This window comes from Rhynchophorus ferrugineus, unplaced genomic scaffold, assembly GCF_030347505.1.
Source record: "Rhynchophorus ferrugineus isolate W39M unplaced genomic scaffold, kcgeb_rfMv2 rfM3, whole genome shotgun sequence".
Classification (NCBI taxonomy): domain Eukaryota; kingdom Metazoa; phylum Arthropoda; class Insecta; order Coleoptera; family Curculionidae; genus Rhynchophorus; species Rhynchophorus ferrugineus.
Window position 1 is genome coordinate 64,835,573 of NW_027472582.1, and position 21,196 is coordinate 64,856,768.

The 21,196-nt window shown below is 30.9% G+C and overlaps 1 protein-coding gene across 1 annotated transcript in view; it reads left to right on the plus strand.

Annotated features, from left to right (window-relative positions):
• Window positions 1-907: 907 nt before the first annotated feature.
• Window positions 908-21,196, plus strand: part of l(1)G0289 (plexin domain containing lethal (1) G0289) — a 68,537-nt gene continuing 48,248 nt past the window's right edge. The window contains exon 1 of the mRNA XM_076397808.1: window positions 908-1,127. Within this exon, the coding sequence (XP_076253923.1) occupies window positions 1,037-1,127 (91 nt within the window). The 5' untranslated portion in view covers window positions 908-1,036. The remainder of the gene's footprint in view (window positions 1,128-21,196) is intronic.

Consider the following 21,196-nt stretch of genomic DNA (forward strand, 5'->3'; position numbering starts at 1 on the left):
CTCTAGCATTATGCAAAATCCTATCAACAGTTAGACCTGTAGTCAAGTGATCTTTGTGTTTATTTATCTTTGGCTTTTGTCCATTTTTATAGACATAAAATAGATGTTATTACAAAAACCTATAACGACTAAAATATAGTTCTAATTGTTACCAGTCAATGCAATTTTTGTTATTAATCTTGACGGACAAGCTCCATTAATGAATTGACTACCTCTGGCTGGTGGCTGACGTACTGTAGATGTATTTTCATAATGTTAGTTGAAATAATGGAATATACCGATGAATGTTTTCTCGCAGAATTGACACAATAAATTTTCTCTATAAATGTAATATTTATTTCAATAAATTTATTCAAAATAATTTAAATAAAATAAATCAAAAAATAAAAGGATATTTTGTTTGGATTACTTTTGGACATTTTTTAAACCAATTGTTATGGCTTTTATTATTACTACAGTTTAACGAATACTCCTTTCAATGACATCCGAGATCAATATCTCGGGGTTGCTAGACCTTCGTTATCGTTTACTGGACGTCGTTGCTGGCACCCCGCACGTGTTCAACATCTGGGGTAATATTTCTGGGAATTTTGTAGGCTGTTATTGAATGATGTAAAATTCGACATGTCTCAAGGTCGCTATATATTAATAAAGTTGAAAAAAATTGCACGTTAAGCATATAAACATTGGTTGGTAAAAGGAAAACTGTAAAATATTCCCAAAAAAATTGTACCTTAGCAAAAATGAACGAAACCATTTTATGTAAAATTATTCAAATTTTTTTTGGATGTCACAGTACGATCCTGTCAGTTATTAATAAGAGTAAGGTGCTCGCGCAACTATAACGTGCAGGGAGACGTACCTGAGGATTTAAATCGTCGCGCACGCGCACCCCTCCTTCCGAAGACCTGTTGATAGAAGTACCGCTCAGTCCTTATTTGATGTTGACGCGTGGCGGTTTGTAGTGTGTTCGTGCGAATATCGGACTGCTGCTCTGACTCACAGCCAGTCTGTGTTCGAACTATACGACATAAAAATGGCGAAAGACTCTCGTTCTTTGGGTTCCTTGAGGAAGTGCGTGTTTGGATTAGTGTTCTTCGTCGTATTATCTACCGCGCTGAGCGAAGGTGAGAATTTAACTTTTTATTAATGTCTCTCGAACCTTAAACAAACAAAGATTCCGCATCGGTTGGATGTATAGTTTGTAGGAACGTGTGAACCATAGATCTTGCTGATTTTACGGCCAATAAAAAAGGCACGTACGTACGAGGGGCACACCCATGATAAATGTAGTCGTTAAAAAATTATTACGATACGACCTTAAGTGTATATTTCTGTATCATTTCCTTGAGCATCGTAAAAGAAAGTCATTTAGAACTTTTACATTTCCAAACTAGATTGCAATTATGTACTAATTAAGTAGTCGTTCATTTTAATCTCGCATTCTGTTATAAATATCTTAATTAGTCGACTTTTACACCTTAAATAAGAAGTAGAAACATTTTTAGCGAGTTATTTTTAGTTAGCATTTATTTAGTCTTATTATAAGATTTTCAGTTAGAATTGATTTTGGTTCCAAATGGTTTTTTTTCTTTTTGTAGTGGGTGATATGATCAGTATACCAATCCAATGATCAATTTTAAGTCAATAATTAATAGCTTGTAGTTAACATTAAATTATTTTTGTGGAATTTTCGGACATGTCTTCTCACTTTGCCTTATTATAATTTAATGTTTATTATTCTTCAATTAATGTCAATTTTAATTCTTCATTAAAATAAATTTATTGTTGTTTTCGTAAATTCTCGTCAGAAGTTATGATAACATGTTCTTATATTTGATTATATTTATTTATTTCGTAATAGCAGCATATTTTAGAATAATTTATATTAATACATTATTAACGTTAAAACTTTAGAATGTAAATATGAATTACACTATTGTGACTACAAATAAATCACCACCGATATATTTAAATAAAAATTAGGCGATTTGTTTTGAAAGAAAAACGGAACTTTTTATTTTATTCAGAATGTTGCACCATTGTACACTACCTTTCCAATATTTGTCAGCTGAATGCTTCGGTTTTTGGAGTAATCCATTTAACTGACCCAATTTTTGTTCAGACATGCGTTATCGTTGGAAACAAGTAGTGATGGAAATTGAATGTGCAATGTCTGGTTAATATGGTGTATGGTTTTTTTAAACGTTTCCATGTAGATTTTTGTAGATTTTGCTAAATGTAGATTTGCAAAATTACTTTTTTAATGACATATATCTAAATTTCGATATGCCGTTGTATATCAGGAGATTTTAACGCAACCACGGTACTATTTTTTATAATTGCCTTTTATAAAAGGATAGACAATTATTATATATTCGAAATATATAATATGAATATGATTTTCAATTTTTTTAGGAATTTTGTTTTGATAATTAAAATTATAGATAAGAAACATAGATTATGATTTTAAAATATCATTTTCTTTGTTTAAAATTTGAAGTACTTAAAACTGTACTGATAGTTATATAAAATTAGATCATTAATTAATTAATTTAATTATTGATTATTATAAACCATTTTTTTAATAATAGATAAACTACTACAATTGTGTAAAAGTTATAAGTTTTTTGCTGCAATTTAAAATTGGTCTGAAATTATAGACAGGCTTCATAATTAATTTATAATGTTTATACATTTATTATCAATTCTTGCCTGACATATATTTTGAAAAATATTTTTGAATAATGTCATCAGCTTTTTGAGATTTTTTTCATGCGACATCAATTGTATTATAATTATTTTAAACACTTAATATATGCCATACCAAATAACATTTTAATATAACCTCTTTGAAAACATAATTAATATATCAAGTTGATATTAAATTTAGCCTAATTAATATTCTGTTGTTAAATAATAACTCAAAAACACTTTCACATTGGTATGTGTTTTACATTTTTTGACTCAACAACTAACGTACTTGGACTTATTTATAACATTATCATGTGTTAGAAGGTATTTATTTTGTTTAACATTGTTCGTGAATTATAATAAATGGTCCCTTATTATATTTTATAATTTTATATTATTAGCTAGAAAGGGATTTAAAATTCTATAATAATTGTTAAATTTAAAAGACGTTTGTTATTTTATGAAGAAAAACTAATTAAACATAATTATATTATTTGAAAGTCAAGTCATGTAGTCATGTCATTTTTGACAGTTGCGACCAGGATTCCAAATCATCAAATTCCCCAATAATCAATTTCATAAATTTAAGTATATAATTTGCTAATTCTTCAGTCTCAGTTAAAAAAAAACAGTAACCGTTTAAGTAATATTTATTTTTTATCTTTTCTATGCCGTATCTTTTTTATCTGGAATAAACGGTAATGTTATGAATTATAACATTACATAGTTTTCTTGCAACCATTTAATTGACGAGTTAAACCTGACACTGTCGCCCTCCCTTGTTGCCATTAAAGATACAATGAACATGAGGTTTCCTGCGGCTGGGGAATTCACCAAAAACAAGCAACGTTGATTGGATAACACTTTCTGGATTCGATTTCTGGCTTCAATTATTGCAACGTTGTTAGATTATTGCAGTGTACTTTGCTTTCAACATGTCGCGAGTTTGATGAACTTAAATTGGGTCGTCATAATAGCCAGGAAATATCATCCTGCTGTGATAGTATATACGTAATGAGCACCCATTTGAAAATTATCCCTTCGGTTGATAGTGTTACTGTTACAAGTTTGCTATTTTTGTAATTTTGGAACGGTCATTTTAGTCATGTCACTATTCTGAATTTACGGTTACCATTCGGTTGCAATTGTCTTCGAAGGAGAATTAAACGTTCGGTGACTGAACGCTGGTGAAACGTCGGTCTGTTGGTTTTCAAAAAGGTTTGGCGAAGATGGTCGCGGGCTCGAGGAGTCTAACATCGAGAAAAGAGCAAATATTTCAGATACTTCAGTAATTAACCTGGATAAGGCCGGATACTAACTGAGATGATACGTCGTTCTAAGTCCATGATCATTAAAAACCCAAGACGTGACTAAAATACATGTATAAATTATGTAGATTATACCACAATAAAATAAATTATAATTTAATAGATTTAAATATATCCCGAGAAAATTAATTTTACTATCGTCAGCATTAAAAATAATTTAATATTTACACCGATTTTATCAATTGTTTCTTTTAAATAAATGGTAACAATTGGCACATATCCTAACCGCGCGTTTTAGATATAATGTTATCAGAATTTTAGTGAGTATGCTTTGTTTTATTCATAAAGAGTAATGATACCAATATCATTATGATTAACAATATACTTAGGTGTTTAAGTAAGTTAAAATTTTAAATTTCTTTAATCATTGAAGATTAATTTGATTACTTATTTATTGTAATACGTCAGTAGTATCATTTATATTTAGTAATTGACTGAAAGAACATATACAGTGTGGAGCGACTGGTCATAATGATTAATAATTTCAAACTTATCAAACTTCTTCAGCTATAAGCATATGGGTCAGGAACTATTGTATCAATTCATTATACATAATTCAAAATCAGAACATTCAGGGTGTAGATAGGCGAAACCAACCGAAGAACTCAGTGTGGTACATCACCACTGACACCAAAACTGTAGTTTGTTTGTCCAACATTTTGGATACCAACATGTCTTGAAGCGATAATTTTAACTCGCCACCCTTTCTGCACGGATTTATCTCCGATGGCCATTAAAAGTGAAGTTTATACCAGCAATCCACAGACTGCATTGACGTAAAAATCAGTAAGTCTTTAAGACCATTTGAAAGTTAAGACTTTTGATCCACCCTATATATAGAATTGATGGAGTATCATTGATTGGAGTCATTTATGATTGGATATGTCCCCGCTTGACCAAAATTAGTTTTGGGGACTATTGACTGAAATCGACTATCGACTGTTTAGTAGTTGACTACTTTTTACTATCGACTGCTTCAGTTACTATTTTTGGTTCGACTGATTTTACTACTTTTTACCAGTTTGACTGTTTTCAGTCTCTAATTTTTCGGTCCGATTGATTTTGTTACTATTTACTATCGACTGTTTCAGTCGCCCTTTTACTTTTAGTTACTATTTATTGTTCTACTTGTTTCATTTTGACAATAATATACCCAATTTATGCTTACATATATTTATACGTAATATATGTAGTTTTATGATTTTTTGGTAGTTTGCTTGTAAGTAACAATATATTGTATATTAATATTATAACATTTGTTACGATATTTTACAAGGTTGTTAATGTAATAGGGTAAAAAGATTAAAATTAGAAATGATCATTAGTAAAATATTTTGACTGTTTTTATAGCAATAATAGGTAATATTTCGATTACTCTCTCAATTTTTGTTAAAAAATATTTCGTTCAGTAATAAATAAAGCTTTTATATTATTTCATTCAGATCATTTTTAATTATATCATGAATTAATTTTTTTTTCTGTGATTATGTATATGTTTAATGTTTATATAGTACTTATGGTTATTATACATCTTTAGTTTTTAGATTTTGTGTAAGTTCTATTTTATTTTCTATATGTATTATAATATATTATTTAAAATATCAATTATTCCACTCCATAAAAAAATTCCATTCCTTTTTATAGATCCACAAAACATTCAGATATAAAGATAATTCTACTTCGTTTAAAATTCAATTATAAATTGCATATTATGTATTATTATTGAATAGTATTCAGTAATTATTTTTTTCCTTCTCTTTTTAAAAGTTAGTTCGTGAAGGAATTTATACATCTCCGTCTACCGTTGGAAAATATAACCACATATAAAATTAACTACCCAAACAATTATCTCCATCCTTTCCTCTTTCACAATTTATACAGGAATGGATTCTTACATCTTCGTCTGACATCACGAATTGAAAAAAAAGGAGTAGAACCTTGCATTTGAGTGAAAACGACTGTTTTGCGACTCTACTGTTTCGATTGTTTTCAGTCGATAGTTTCCAACGCTAACCAAAATAGATACATTGATCGAGGTTGGCAACATTCTTCAAGATAGTAGAAAATCAACAAAAAACTAATTGGTACTTAACCTAATGTCTAAGTTGATACAGTGTGTCTAATATATGTACGTGATATACAAAGAGTAGAAAAGATCTATTAAATTTTTGAGTTTAAGTTCATAATTCTTTGATATTTAATACCAAATATTCGATGAATACCAATTACACATATTATATATTAATTGCTTTATATGACAGGAATGGTATCTCGTTGATATTAGAACAATAAGACAAAGGACCCTATTTATACACTTATAACCTTGAAAAATACTTCAGCCAATAAATAAATTGCCTCGATATGAAAACATTATTTGATAAACAGTGGCGGAAGTATTAAAACTTAATTTATTTTTTGTGATGCAAACAAAAAACTCAAAAAATATACAGTCAACAACAACGTGTTTATAATATGTTTTAAAGAATAGAATTAGGGAAAACGTTAAGACTCGAAATAAAACAGGTCTGACATTATCACAAGTTTAAAATTTGGAAAATTTATTACCTTATAATTCGCGTATTTATAATATAGGCTGAATTAATACGTTGAATAGCTTTTAATTATAATTTCTATATCACGTTAGACAAAAAGCAGAGCATATCGAACTCATAATCAAAGAAGTGTACTAGTTAGATGGAAGATACTAATACTTGGGCTTATGGTGTTCAAATATGGGATTGGATTAAGACATCAAACCAACTAGTAATCAACAATGTCAAAACAAAGTTCTTCGATTAAATATCATTGCTTATCGCTGCATAACTAACACGAAGAACTACGCGATGACTTCGAAATCAAATGAATTTACGAAGTTATCCAATATTTCGCCTTAAAACATGAAATCAGGTTACTAAATTACAGCGACATAGAAGCAGTTCTGACACACACATTGGACAAAATGCAGAAAATCAGCAGATTGAAGCGAACCAAACCTTTAGTTTTTTTTATATACATTTTAAAGCGGCCTTTTTACCATTGAGGGTTTTTAACTGGACTGGACTACTTTTTCAGGTGGACTCCGAACTCGTTAAGCCTACCGACTGGTCACTGACTAACTTAGAGACCATCCTAGAAGACATCCTTACCCCGCCTGGCTACTGGTGTGACTGGGATGACTATTCCTTGTCAGATTTTCCACTGTTGCTTATAAAAATATTTACAATTACACAAATTAATTTAATTACATTAATCGCAAATATAAAGTACACCCATGCCCCAACAGGATTCGAACCTGGACGTCCTGTCGTCTTGACCACTGCGCCAACCAAGCCTGTTCACTTTTAGTTATTTTTATTTAAAATATATTAAATTTTTTACCAAGTTGCCAAAATGCTCAAAAATTGTAATTTATAATTTTTTGATAATTTTTGTTTTGAATACTACGTATAGTAAATTGTAATTAGTTTGATATAGTAGGCAATTCGGTATATTGGCGAGGGCCATAGGGTTTATTTACGGGGTATGGTCCCATTAGTTTCTAGAAAAATGGTTTTATATCGAGTCGTTTATAGATAGGAACAAGAGAGGCCTGTTAAGTGTTTTAAGAATAACGTCTTTCTGTGTCGTTCATAGTATTTGATTCTGTAAAGGACGTTTTGGTACAATCGCCGTGCTGTTTCTTAATGTAACTTATTATAATTTTTAAATATATCAGTCGTTATTATTACTGGTTGTTTCGTACGTTTCCCAGTTTATCGCCTACAATATAAAAAGTTTTTTGTCGTTTCTTGTAAGGTTCGTCATACTATAGTATAGATATGAATACCCGTAAACTATAATAATAAAATAGTCAACACTTGGTCCAGGTGCATTCACAGGCCACGTTAACCATTATATCTAACCATTAAAAACCTCATGAATTTTTTTGTACTGTACTTTATTTTTCTATAATAGTACATTGAGTTTAAGAATAATTATTACTTAATTTAATAATCAATAATAATTTTTATATCAGAGAAAATCTATACAATTAGTACTAATTAGTAATTAAAATTAGGAAAACAAATATATTAAATTATTAATATGTTTAAGCGAATGTTAGGTAAAAATGAAATGAGGCCATTGTATAATATTTAAAGACATGTTTTGTTTCTCTTGATCGCTAAGAAAAAATATGGTGAAATAATTTTACGCTACGCATCAGGCGACGCATCCTTTTGATTTAGACGTTTGTATGTGAAAGTTGCGGAAGTTTCTTGAAGCGTTTCTCGGAAATAATCTTGAAGCCGACAAGGAAGGAAATTATAGTTTACGATTCGTAGATATTTCAGTAACCGGTGTTATCGATTTAATAAAAAGCTACTATTATAAAAATTGAAACCTGTGATGATAACCAGGTTCTCTTTTATTATTTAGGTTCAGGTTAGGTTTAGAAATAAATATTCAATGATTATTTTTTATGTTCATAAAACATAGTATTTGGCATAAAGATATCTGGTAGAATAAAAAGTGTCCTTTTTACTAACGAGGTTTTATCTGGAGTGGGCCTACAGTTTAACGTGGGCTCCGAACCACGGTCTTCGGCATTAAGATATCCGGTCGTACCCAGCCTGGTTACTGGCGTGACTGGGATCATTTTCCTTGTCGGATTTTACACTCTTGCCTAGGACAATCACAAATATTAAACAATTACTAATATAATTTTTAGAGCACGTCCCAGCAGGATTCGAACTCGACTATCGCAATGGTAGGAGGACCGTCTTGTCGCCTTTACCTCTGCGCCAACCAAGCCGGCTTATCGATATCTGGTAATAAGGTCTACTAACAGTATAATAAAACAATTTTGTTGGAATCTATGGCATGAGAACATCTAGAACTGAAGGTATACAATTTTGAAGTCGACTGGGATGAAATAAAAGAACTTAAGACGAGTCTTTGAATGACTTTCCAAATATACTTATTGATGTATATTCCTGAATCCATTAGCTCTAATAGATCCAAAAAATTCCAAACTCTCTTGGTTAAGTAACCTTAAGCCACCTTATAGTAGTTATTACATTTTTAAGTGATGCAATTAAATGTTTGCACCAAAATTCCTGGTGGGTTTAACTTATGGTTAATTCTGTTTTAAAAGGTTTGCATTCATGAGCGAATGAAAAAATAAATACTTGAGTGGTTATAATATGAATAAACTTACAACAACAAAGCACGCACTAACAATCATAAATTTATTTCATAGTTAATCTAGTGAGTTTGGGATATTTAATATTAGCAACCTATTTTATAAGGATAACCGAATCTTTCTTCAAAGAAAAAGGATGGTGCATTTATTTTCTATTTATGTATCCAGGTACACAACACTTCCTAGATCGAGGATGCATTATACTTACATTGTATTACCGACTAATATTATACTAATGAACTAGTGACTAATAATTTAATCACCAAACTGTTTAAAAAACGAAACACAAACCACACTGAAATGGTGTTCAAAATAAGTAAATAACAAACGTACCATAGAAACGAAATTAACCAATGAAATTTAAGTAATAAGTTCAGAGTAGTGCCCTTAAAAGATGCGTGTATAAATTTGACAGCTGTCGGATCATTAGTTTGTGAATTGTAGGATTTTGAATGAAGTAACTTTTGTTATTGTGAAAGAAAACCAATAAAAAGGAATTTCGCTTGTTGATAAAATATTACTTTTTGAGGAACATTTGAGGTATCAACTTAACGTGTACGTCATATCATTCATGAATATTTTGATATGAGAAAGCTCTGTGCAGAGTGGGCGCCTCGCTCACTTTTGACCAAAAACAACGACGAGTTGATGATTCGGAGCAGTGTTTGAAGATGATTAAGCTTTATTACGCTCGAGTTTTTGCGTCGATATATGACATTGGATGAAACATGTCTCCATCATTTCACTCCGATCCAATTTCTATTCAATCGACAGTCATCCGAGTGGACTGCACACGTTGAACCCGCTCCGAAGCGTGGGAAAACGCAACAGTCGACTGACAAGGTTATGGCGTCTGTATTTTGGGATACGCGTGGAATAATTTTCGTTGACTACCTTGAAAAAGGGAGGACCATCAACAGCGACTATTACATAGTGTTATTGGACAGTTTGAAGTACGAAATCGCCGCAAACCCGGCATTTGAAGAAAAGGAAAGTGCTGCTTCACCAAGACAATGCACCGTGTCTCAAGTCAGTGAAAACGATGGCAAGAATCCATGATTTGTGCTTCAAATTGCTTCCGCATCCACCGTATTCTCCAGATCTAGCCCCCAGCGACTATTTCCTGTTCTCAGATCTCAAAAGAATGATCGCCGGGAAGAATATTTTCGTCGAATGAAGAGGTGATTGCCAAAACTGAGGCTTATTTTGAAGCAAAGGACAAATCGTACTACAAAAATGGTATTGAAAAGTTGAAGGGTCGCTATAATCAGTGTATCACCCTTGAAGGGAACAAAAAAAATTAATTTTGCCAAAAAATTTGTTTTGCTATGGTAAGCCGGGGACTTTTCAATTGACCTGTTAGATAATGGATGTCGCAAAATATGAATTCAAAATTGCCTATAAAGTTAAATCTTTATAATTTCTCTGTTATTACTACATTACTAAACTAATTCGCACCCTGCGCGTTGTTAAGAAAAACTGGGGTTGATTTGGTTTCCTGTATACCCAGTGATGGACGCTTATACATCGTACATACTAATGCAATATAAATACTGTCGCCGAGACTTCCTTCCTCTCCTCTATCGCAGACGAAATGTTAGCACGTAACGATAACATTTATGACAACCATGTCGAGATTATCTACTTGAGTCGACACGATTAGATGTTTAAATAATAGGACTAATATTGAACCAGGTATTATTTGGTTTGGTTTTATATATCAGTAATAGCAGAATGCATTGTCACGTTAGTTTTTAGAACCATACTACGTCATTAAAATATGGTGTTCTTTTAAAAGCAGTAGTTTTAGTTAATGCACTATTGCAATTAAAAAACAATATGGTGTGAATTAAAACTAAAAAAAATAAAACTCAACCAATTGTGAATTTGTTAAAAACGAAGTTCTGGTAGTGGTTCCTTAAGTTTAAGAAATAACTGAAAGTCAAGCGGGCTAAATCAGGTGAATAGGACCTTTGCGGAATAATAGGAATCGATCGATTTTTTTATGAAAAATCACAAGGAATCAGAGCCGTGTACGAAGGCTCATAATTCTGAACTCTCGTTATGAAAATAACGCAAAACATAGAAATAACTTTTCTTATTGATAGTCGGACTAGCAGTAAGAAAATTATAGCCGGCTTGGTGGCGCAGTGGTAAAGGCGATAGGACGGACCTCCTATTGTTGCGATACCCGCGGGTTCGAATCCTGCTGGGGCATGGTCGTAAATTTATGTTTGTGATTGTCCTAGGCAAGAGTGTAAAATCCGACAAGGAAAATGATCCCAGTCACGCCAGTAACCTAGGGCTGGGTAAGACCGGATGTCTTCTGGGATGATTTCTAAAGTTGGTCACTCGCCAGTCGGTAGGCTTAATGCTGAGGACCGTAGTTCGGAGCCCGTGTTAAACCGTAGGTCCAGTCCAGTTAAATCCATAGTTGGTAAAAGGAGACATTAAAATATATTTTAAAGAAAGTTAAAGAAAAAGAAAATTATAATAATCAACACTATGACTTCTTAAGGATCTTACTATTTATTTGTCAAATATAATCTTGTAAATATAAGAATTATTACGTGTTTTTAAAATTAAATATATTATGTTTAAATCAAGTTCTTTTGTTCAATAATTTTTTAAAATGTGTCCGTGTGTTTTGTCATTGTTGGGTTGAAATAAATCATTTCAATGTTTTGTACGTAGTTTTAACAAAGATGGATAATAGAAACTAGAATAATACTGATTGGTGCGAGAATATCTCTTCTTGAATCTAGCTGTTTTAGTACAGTGAAACACAAGGGTATTGGAATGTTTGAATCACTTATTGTTAAGTTCCTGCGGGCATTTCCAAATTTAAATATTACAAATCCACGCAGAATTGAGCTGTTGTCTATGTAAAAACATTGTCGTTCTTGTCTTTCTGTCAGATTTTTTAAAAAATATTTTGGATTATTATGACTATTGTTTTATTTTTATATCTACATATCTATGTGATTCCCTCTAATATGTACAATTATATTTGCGTGATCTAGAATCGGCGAAGCAGTCTCTAGATTTGTGCAGATGTTGGAATAACTTAAAATATTGTACACCCACAAAAGCATTGAAATTTTTTATTTCTAGTGGCTGATTATGGATAGTTTTTAACATATTCATGAAATGTATCTGAACAAGCTTTTGAAATATGTTACCTAAGACGTTGGGAAAGAATAACGACCTATTCGCTATAAAATCATTGTTATTATTAACTATTTTAATATTTAGTTTACTATAAATATGTGTGTTCAATAATGGGTGTTATTTAATGTTCAATAAGTTGACGCAAGTGTATAATGATTTTCTATAAAGCCTGCAAGAAGCTAAGATCTAAATTATCCGAGCATAATAAGTTGCTGCTATACAAGCAGATAGATAAAGCACTGAAAAGGCCTATTAACCTTTATTTTATTTTATTAGATAGTAAATAAGGACCAATGGGTCCTCCTAGATAAGTAACTGGTGTGTAAACTATGTATGCACAAAGAAATCCGATAATATTATGATCTAAACTTACTAAAATAAAGTATTTATCAGTCATTTTAAGGGTACTAAGGCTCAGCGAAGAAATCAAACGGTTTGCAAAAGAACAAATCTCACTTGAACATAAAAAGTTGAAGGGCTACATCTACCTTTTGAACTAAATATGATATTATGCGTGAAAACTGTGCCGAGTTTTAAAATTATGTGGAGTGCACCAGTGGGAGTATATCTATTAAGCGTTAATTAACTGTGGGTCCGAATTCGTAGATATGAACTTTAAAAACAACACGAAGGAAAAATTACTACATGCTAATACTATGGATTGTTTTAATATAGTCAGATAATTGTCAATAGTTGCTGACTATTTCGACTTCTCACCCACTAAAACAAACAATACATATCTATTATCTTTCTAATTATATCTCGTTGAGAATGCTCAATACAGTTGATTGTATTAAACTCAGACATTTTCTTGTATCAAATATTGCTATGATGCTTATTAATCGAATTGATTGATACTGTCAAACCATTTATCGAAAATACTGTTTAACTCTGCAATGTGGATAGATGTTCTGAAATAAATGACAGAAATTATTAGGGAATTATATTTGTTAGGTTAACAAGATATTAAACACACTTCATTTAACATAATGACATGAAAAATATAAAAAAAAAACTTACTTCATTCCAAACATTTCATCATCGAAACTCCAATAGTTTTACTGAAGTGTCTGTAAACTTATTGTAACTTTAAACTGGGCTCCTTTTATCGACTATATAGAGTTCTTCAAATGTAAACAGATTATTTTAACTAAAAAAGAACTGTAAATAAAAATCTCGTTTGAAAAATTTATCCCAACTCGAAAGAAATGCTTTCGATAAAAGCTCTGTCAATTTTGCATTATACAGATATCCTTTATATAGAAAGCAAAATTGTTTTTATAGGAAGTATATAATTATATAAAAATAAAGATATATATATATATATATATATATATATATATATATATATATATATATATATAAAGAGTCAATCATGATATCTCCATATAAAATACGATTTAAGAAATGATTATGAAACTGAATAGTGAACATTCGAACGACTTGATACACAACAATTTGTGCTTAATCATTATATTGCTGCCCTACCCTGTACGTATGGTTGTGGCCACCAGGTAAATCTACTATTTCTCTACAACGTTCGTTAACCTTTCTGGCACTTAAACATAGAATTGTTCGAATGAGTGATCAAAAAAAAAAATTGGGAACGGCTCTGTTAATTTTTTTTACGGTCCCTCAATTTTCGTACGGTCGCGATAAAGAAGAACAAAAACCAAAACGCATTTTAAGGAAATTTCTTTTTATCTTCGAGGGGTGGGGGGCTTCCTAAAAATGGCTGGTGTGAATGACTCATTAATATTTTTTCGCGGAAGTTCAAGGCTATATTAAAGAACCGCACGATTTAAATGATTGTATAGGATAAGCCGTCTAGAATTTGAATCGGGCTCGACTCTATTTTTGGTCTCGTTGACGTCCAGACGGAGTAATTAATAATAAAAGACCGAAAATGTTTTTAAAATAGCTCTTTTTATGATTAAAGCTCGCTAAGGTTATAATTATTTCTTGGGTGCGAAGAAAGAGGCTAATGTATTATTTCGTACACCGATCTGCACGTCTTAAAATAAAATATTTTTATCAAAAAAATTGAACCGACAAAAAATAAATAAGGAACTCACTAAAAAGTAAAAATTAATTAAACTTGGCTCGGGGCTCGTCACCGACTTCAAATTATATATTTGAGGGTTTCCGTCGATTATATGTATATCGTATTATATGTGTGCTCGCTACAGTGACTTTAACTCCCTTTAGGTATATCATCAGGAGATCAGGAGTATAGGAATATAAGCACAGGAGGCATCCCATCATTTTACCCTCCATAAAACTGAACACAAGGACGTTTCAGAATTGCAGAGTTGCGTTCATATCACTCCTTAGTTTCTTGTTTTAATTCAGAACCATGGTTGCAAATCCATTACTCCCTACTCTACTCTATTGTTTCTGAAGTAACATATAACTCAGCAGCTGGCTGTACAATTAATTGCAATCAATTTTACCGTATTATTATCTTATGACGAAAACCGTTGGTTAAAGTCATGTTTTTGCTTCGAGGATGGTTTCAAGGTTTTTAACAGATAACTTTCGACTCGATCATGAAAATGAAAAATGGAGATGAAAAATCGGCGGTATTACTGGATGAAGATCCATGTCAAACATAAAAAAAAATTATTACTCTGTGCAGTGTTTGGTAGAAAGAAGATTCTGTGGTTTAACACATGGCAGACTTCTTCACTACGAACTTGGGTTGGTTCCACCACGAACTTGGTGTCTTACCATGGGGGTTGAATGAAATGAAAAAGTGATGATACATCAATGTCACGAGGTTGTCACTTCTTCGCCTTCATTGGTTCTGGCGTTATTGCTGGTATTGACATGTATTTAGCATCAGATGCAACATTCTTAGGCTATTTGTAGACCGTCACTTTCAGCTGTTGAATTCCCAAAGCCGCTACAATTCAAGTGAACACACAACTTGAAAGCGAGTGAAAGGACGATTTTTCATATCTAAAATGTTGTTCATTGCCTGAAGACTAGTTTTTTTTAGCTTTTGGTTTTTGTATCAACGATATCAAACCAAACTTCGAACTACTACCGCAGAGCCGATGCTCAATACCCTTACCGGAATACACTTTATTTGTCAGAATGAATCAATCAATTAGTAAAATAGGCTTAATTATGAAAGATAAAAAACATATAATGAATAATGTTTCTATTCATGTCGTTACTGAAACAAAACTATATTTTTAACAAATAGAACAGTGAGAACTTCTACATACGTCGGATATAACAGTATAGGTGATTTCATCATTCAAAGTATGACATATTACCATAATACTTCTCTTTAATAGTAAACACATTTATTAGATAATTGATTAATAGAAATAAAGCCGTCGTATTTAGGTTATTTTGCGACCGATATAAAACAACAAATAAGATAATTAGACATTTTTTATTGCTCTTCATCAAGATAAAGCGTTACGTTTACAGATTATAAAAGTGACCTACATGGTAAATTGTAGAGTAAGAGAATGCGTGGACGTATAGAACAGTTACGAACAGTCTTATTATACCACTCAGTTGATATAAGGACAGGTAATTTACGGCACAGGATTTTTTCGATGGTTTCATATTGTCGGTGGAACATTTCACTGAGGTCTGTGTAGGATTGAATGTTTTGCATTTCTGCGAACTGTATGCTGGACCGGAATAGCTAGTCAGGACCTATTGATTCTCTCTGTTAGCGTCGTTTGTTCGCCGACGGGCGCTTAAGAATACATATTTAAGTATTTAAATGAATTTATAATGAATGGTTATACTAATTGATATGCTTTTTAAAATTACTTTATATTTTTTTCATTGATTTTTGTATTTGTAACATTTTTATTGTAAAGCTTGTGTTATATTGTATGAACACTTTTTTATATTTGGATATCATTCAGACATGATGATTAGCTTTTGATGATTATATTTACAAGTACTGCTATAGTTAGCCAGTCTAGTTACTTCCAGCCATTAGTTCATGTTTTTTGTAATTTGCTCTAAAGCATGATTTGCAAGATTTTATATTATTCGCCTCATCATCTGTTGTGATGCTTTCTGGCAACTAATGCATTTTGCAGCTAGGACGTAACTAGGCACCATTTATTTTAAGGTGACAGTTTATAAAACTTGTCAGGTCTTCTTTCTAAGCACTCTTTTAGATGTGATGCGGTAATAATAAAATGCCTTAAATTATGATCTTAGATACGTCACAGAATTCGCATGATTCACTCCATCGCCAATCTATTAAGACTATATTCATTCCGTTAATGCAATTGAAAAGATACTTGAAAATTTAATGTACAGTTTAGGCACAGTGTTGTGTTGTAAACTTTAAAGATTGACATATTTAGCGGTCGCCATTTTGCTTACTATAAGATTGCTAAATGTATTTATGGTCACTTATATTTTGAAGCCAAAGTATTTGAAATACCATTTATAAGTTACATTTTTAAGATTATATAACTAAAATACTAATACCAAACCTGTATCTGTATTCCAATTACGTATTTTAATTACAAATAATTCATACTGTCCAACCATGTAGATGGCAGATGAATAAGCAAAACAAAAAAAATTTTAAAACTTGAAATATGAATAAAATATGAATTTGTTATTTTATTCAATTCTTTTCTATGAAAAAGCATACATTCAAAAAGCAATACAAGAAGACAAAGATAATTACTAGATGAAAAGGAATAAAATAAAAGCGTAGAAATAAAAGTTAACAAAACAAAACAATTAGTTAATTAGAAAGTTTATGAATTTATAAAGTCCTACACACAGTCCACATTTCCTTTATTATCATATGATTATATTCCGACTGGATGCCTCATGATATCACTAAAGAGCTATCCCATTTTAGCTTTTTGGAATAACTCTGATATCTAAAAACTGTTGTTACCATATGTAAAATTAATTTTATACAGTAATGGTGACTTTAATTACTTTCTAGCACAGGCTGTATATACTAGCAGACAAATAATAAAGTTTTCAGAAAGATCTGAAAATGTAATCGAAAATAACACAAAAAAGTTCGAAGAAAAACACTTAATTAAATCACGTAAAACTGACAAAATTAAATGTTGTTGATGACTGAATCAGAACTGAATAGGTATTTTTATGGTTTTCGAATGTTTGCAATAACTACAAGCATAAATATTGGTACTCTGAGATGATATCTGTGATTATAGTGTATGTATGGTAGTTAAATTTAATGCCAATTTTCACACAAAAGTGATTATTTTCTTTATAGATCTAAAGAATTTTTTTAATCACATCTTATATTATATATGCTTTGTACAATCTTATTTTATAAAATTCATTTATTACTATTGTTCTCTTGTACTTGCATTAATATACAAGCAGGACAAGTGTGGTATAAATACATCAGAATGAATTTCTGAAATTAAAATTAAATTAGACTAATTAAGCTAAAATTAATAAGATTAGACACTTATAGACACAGACACAATTGTCATCCATCATTTAGTAACCTTATTTCGTGTTTAAAGGTGAAATTTTAGATAAATTCGTAGATCCATTTGATCTCAAGGTCATCGTGTAGTTCTTCATTGGTTATATAGTTATAAGCATTGGTAGTTTCATTGTATTAATGTTTTATTGCAACCCCATATTTGAATCACATAAGTCCCAATGGGCTTTATAATATACTGATAAACCAATCTGATCGGTCTTAGATCAAGTAGGGAATATCTTCTACTATCTATCGACTAACCAGTACATGTATTTGATTTTCTTTGAGTCTGACCTGCTTTGCTTCTTGTCTAACGTGATATTTCTAATTTAACCTGCTATCGAGATGGATGCCGCCGCTGTTACGAAATGGTTGACTAATCTTTATTCCATTATCATTTTTCTTTCCTTTTCGTTGACCTTCTTCTTTATTTTATCCTCTCTTATCACTTTTTTGAATAGATGATGTTCGAATGGCCAACCGTCTTTTCTTCGTCTTGTTTTAGTCATTTTACTTTGTGTTGATTATTTTACCGTATAATATAATAAATCCCTGTAGGTCTCATATGATATCAGTTAGGGTCATGGGTAGCCCAGCTGATAGGGTGAGGTTTAGTGGGTAGCGCAGAGGCAGTCTCCATAACCAGTACAACGCTTATTCCTGTGGGTCTCCGCGACCAGGTATCCGTAACAGGAGTGATGAGTTAAATATACGAAATGTAAAATAAGCACCACTGAAATTACTGATTGATATTATTTAATATTAAAAAAATAACGGCAGTACAGAATCGACAGTACCAATTGATTGATTAAACGCACAGTGTCTCCCCATAGATTAGATATTAACCACATAAAGGCTACTTGTGTTTGATATCACATATAAAGATATCCCTTAATATGTCTCAACATATTTATTGACATAATTTGTATCCAAATACAAAACAAAATAATAAGACAAAAGCCGACTGTTTGTAGGGTCTTCTAAGCCTCCTATTACGTTCACGATGAACATCTGCCGTCGTTAAATAATTCGGAGGAACTACTGTAAGTACTTTTAAAGGTTTCTCTTAGATATGTTTGGGGTGTTTATAAGGATCTCTCTGTTAACGGCACTCGAAGCTCCCTAAAATTAAAATACACTTAAATATATGGATGTTCCGATAGTAAATTTGAAAAACAGAGGAGGGCTTTTAATTTTACGAGTATTATACAGGGTGTCAGGCCGTTATACCATATGATTTCTTTCAACGCTGCTACTTAATAAAAATTAAAATGTAATAATAATTTAATAATACAATTATTATTTTTGCATGATTTTACTATTTCTAAGGACTTTCATTTTATTTCATTTGTAAATTCAAAGAATTATCGTGACTAATTCCATCCACTGCTTCTCTATATTTCGGTCGCTCTTGGATTCCAAGGAAAAGTTATACTCCAAGATTTTTAGGCTTTAGCCGAGTATCAAAAAAAGAAGCGTCCAATTATAATATATGCGTATTAAAATATATTCGTGTCAATGGTACTAATGGAAACTTTGAAAAATGTTATATTCCACCAATTCAATGTTAATTAGTTTTAAAGTTTTAGAAACTAAATTCATTGAATCCAGCTGAATTTAGCATATGTCTTAAAAATATCATATTAAATAATTGAAATTTTAAAAAGTAGTTAGAAACAGAAATAGTTATTTAGAAAATATGTAAATTTCATTTTATTTTACATGTATATGTTATTATAGAGAGAAAAAAACTAGTAGCAACGGTTATACCAGTACCATAAAACTATTTATATAGAATAACATATGTCATTGGAAAAGCCTACGAAGATAAAAAATATGTTCTGAACTATTAAAATCTTACACCACAGCCAGAAGGTTTAGATACACACAAGAAGGAGCCTACACTACAATAAAACAGGCTAATACAACTCTTTTTCTACTTCATATCATACATATGATATTCCACAATTAAATATGTGCATGTGCACCAATTACAATAAATAATACTCATTCCATATAGCAACAAGTATCTCGAAATGACTATTTATGCAAAACTTCGCTGGATGGAACATATTAAAAGAAAGAAGATATTAAAAGAACATATAGAAAAGAACTAAAGTTCAAATTAGGAAAACGTATTGGTTAATTGGAAGAAAATCACAATTATCACTAACAACATACTTATAACTTACTTTTATGCAAGTAAGCATGAAAGCTTATAGGGACTGATTACTTACACCGAGACTTTCAGATACCGGCTGTCACTGTAAATCAAGAAAATTCAGGAGACAGTCCATTCTCGTGTTACTATCGAAGTATTATAACTCTTGGATAACACTGGAAACAGAAAAAGAATCAACCTTTAGTCTATTCAAAGTTTTTTTGTAAATACGTCATCAAGATGTTTAATGTATTGCCTTCCGCAATTTGTAAATTCGTTTTAGAATCAGATAATAACTGTAACCTATAAACTATTGTGGCGGTATAATTAACTGTAGTTTTTAGATGTACTATAATGTTAAAAGAAATTATATTTGATAACATTTTTGTTCAATTATTTTATTTAGATTAGAATTTTGTTGTATGCCGAAGCCAAACTGAAGTAAAACTCACAGTTGATACGGCAACATTGCGACGTTTTGCTTCACAAATTTAGATGACGTATGTACAAAACAATTTTGAATAGACCGTAGATATTATATCAGATCGACCTGATATTTTTAATTTTGCGAAAATATTATTTTATTTTAATTCGTGAAAAATAATACTCTGCCAAAAATACTAATTTATGACAAATGATTAAATTAAATATAAATTAAATTCAATTCAAATAGTATGTATATCTTCTCTTAAATTCAAATAGTATGTAACAATAGTATCGCCAAATTATGTTTTAGATTAGAAAGATTCTATATACTAAAGAGTATTACATTTAGTATTTCACTCGTGATCGGTCAAAATGTTGGGAGTACCAATTAGTTATTTCTGTTTGTTTCTGCTCATAAATGCATTAATTTCTGAACAAAGCTAATTTTTAGCACTTCTCACGCAATTTTTTTTTCGATGTCTCGAAAAAATATCTCATCCTCTTGATTTCTTATTTTTCTTAATATTATTATTTTGGAAACATTAAAAACATCCCTTGCATGATTTATTACTGCAGATATTGTCCTCATAAATTTCAAATTAAAATTAATTAATTCAATTAAAGTTAAATCAGTCGAAGCAGTGGAATATCTTAGTTATGTAAATAGTTATATACATTTCACAAATGATACTTAGTCATTATACATTTTTATATATTCAACACATTAAAAACATTAAGATTATTTGCCTAACAAATGCCTA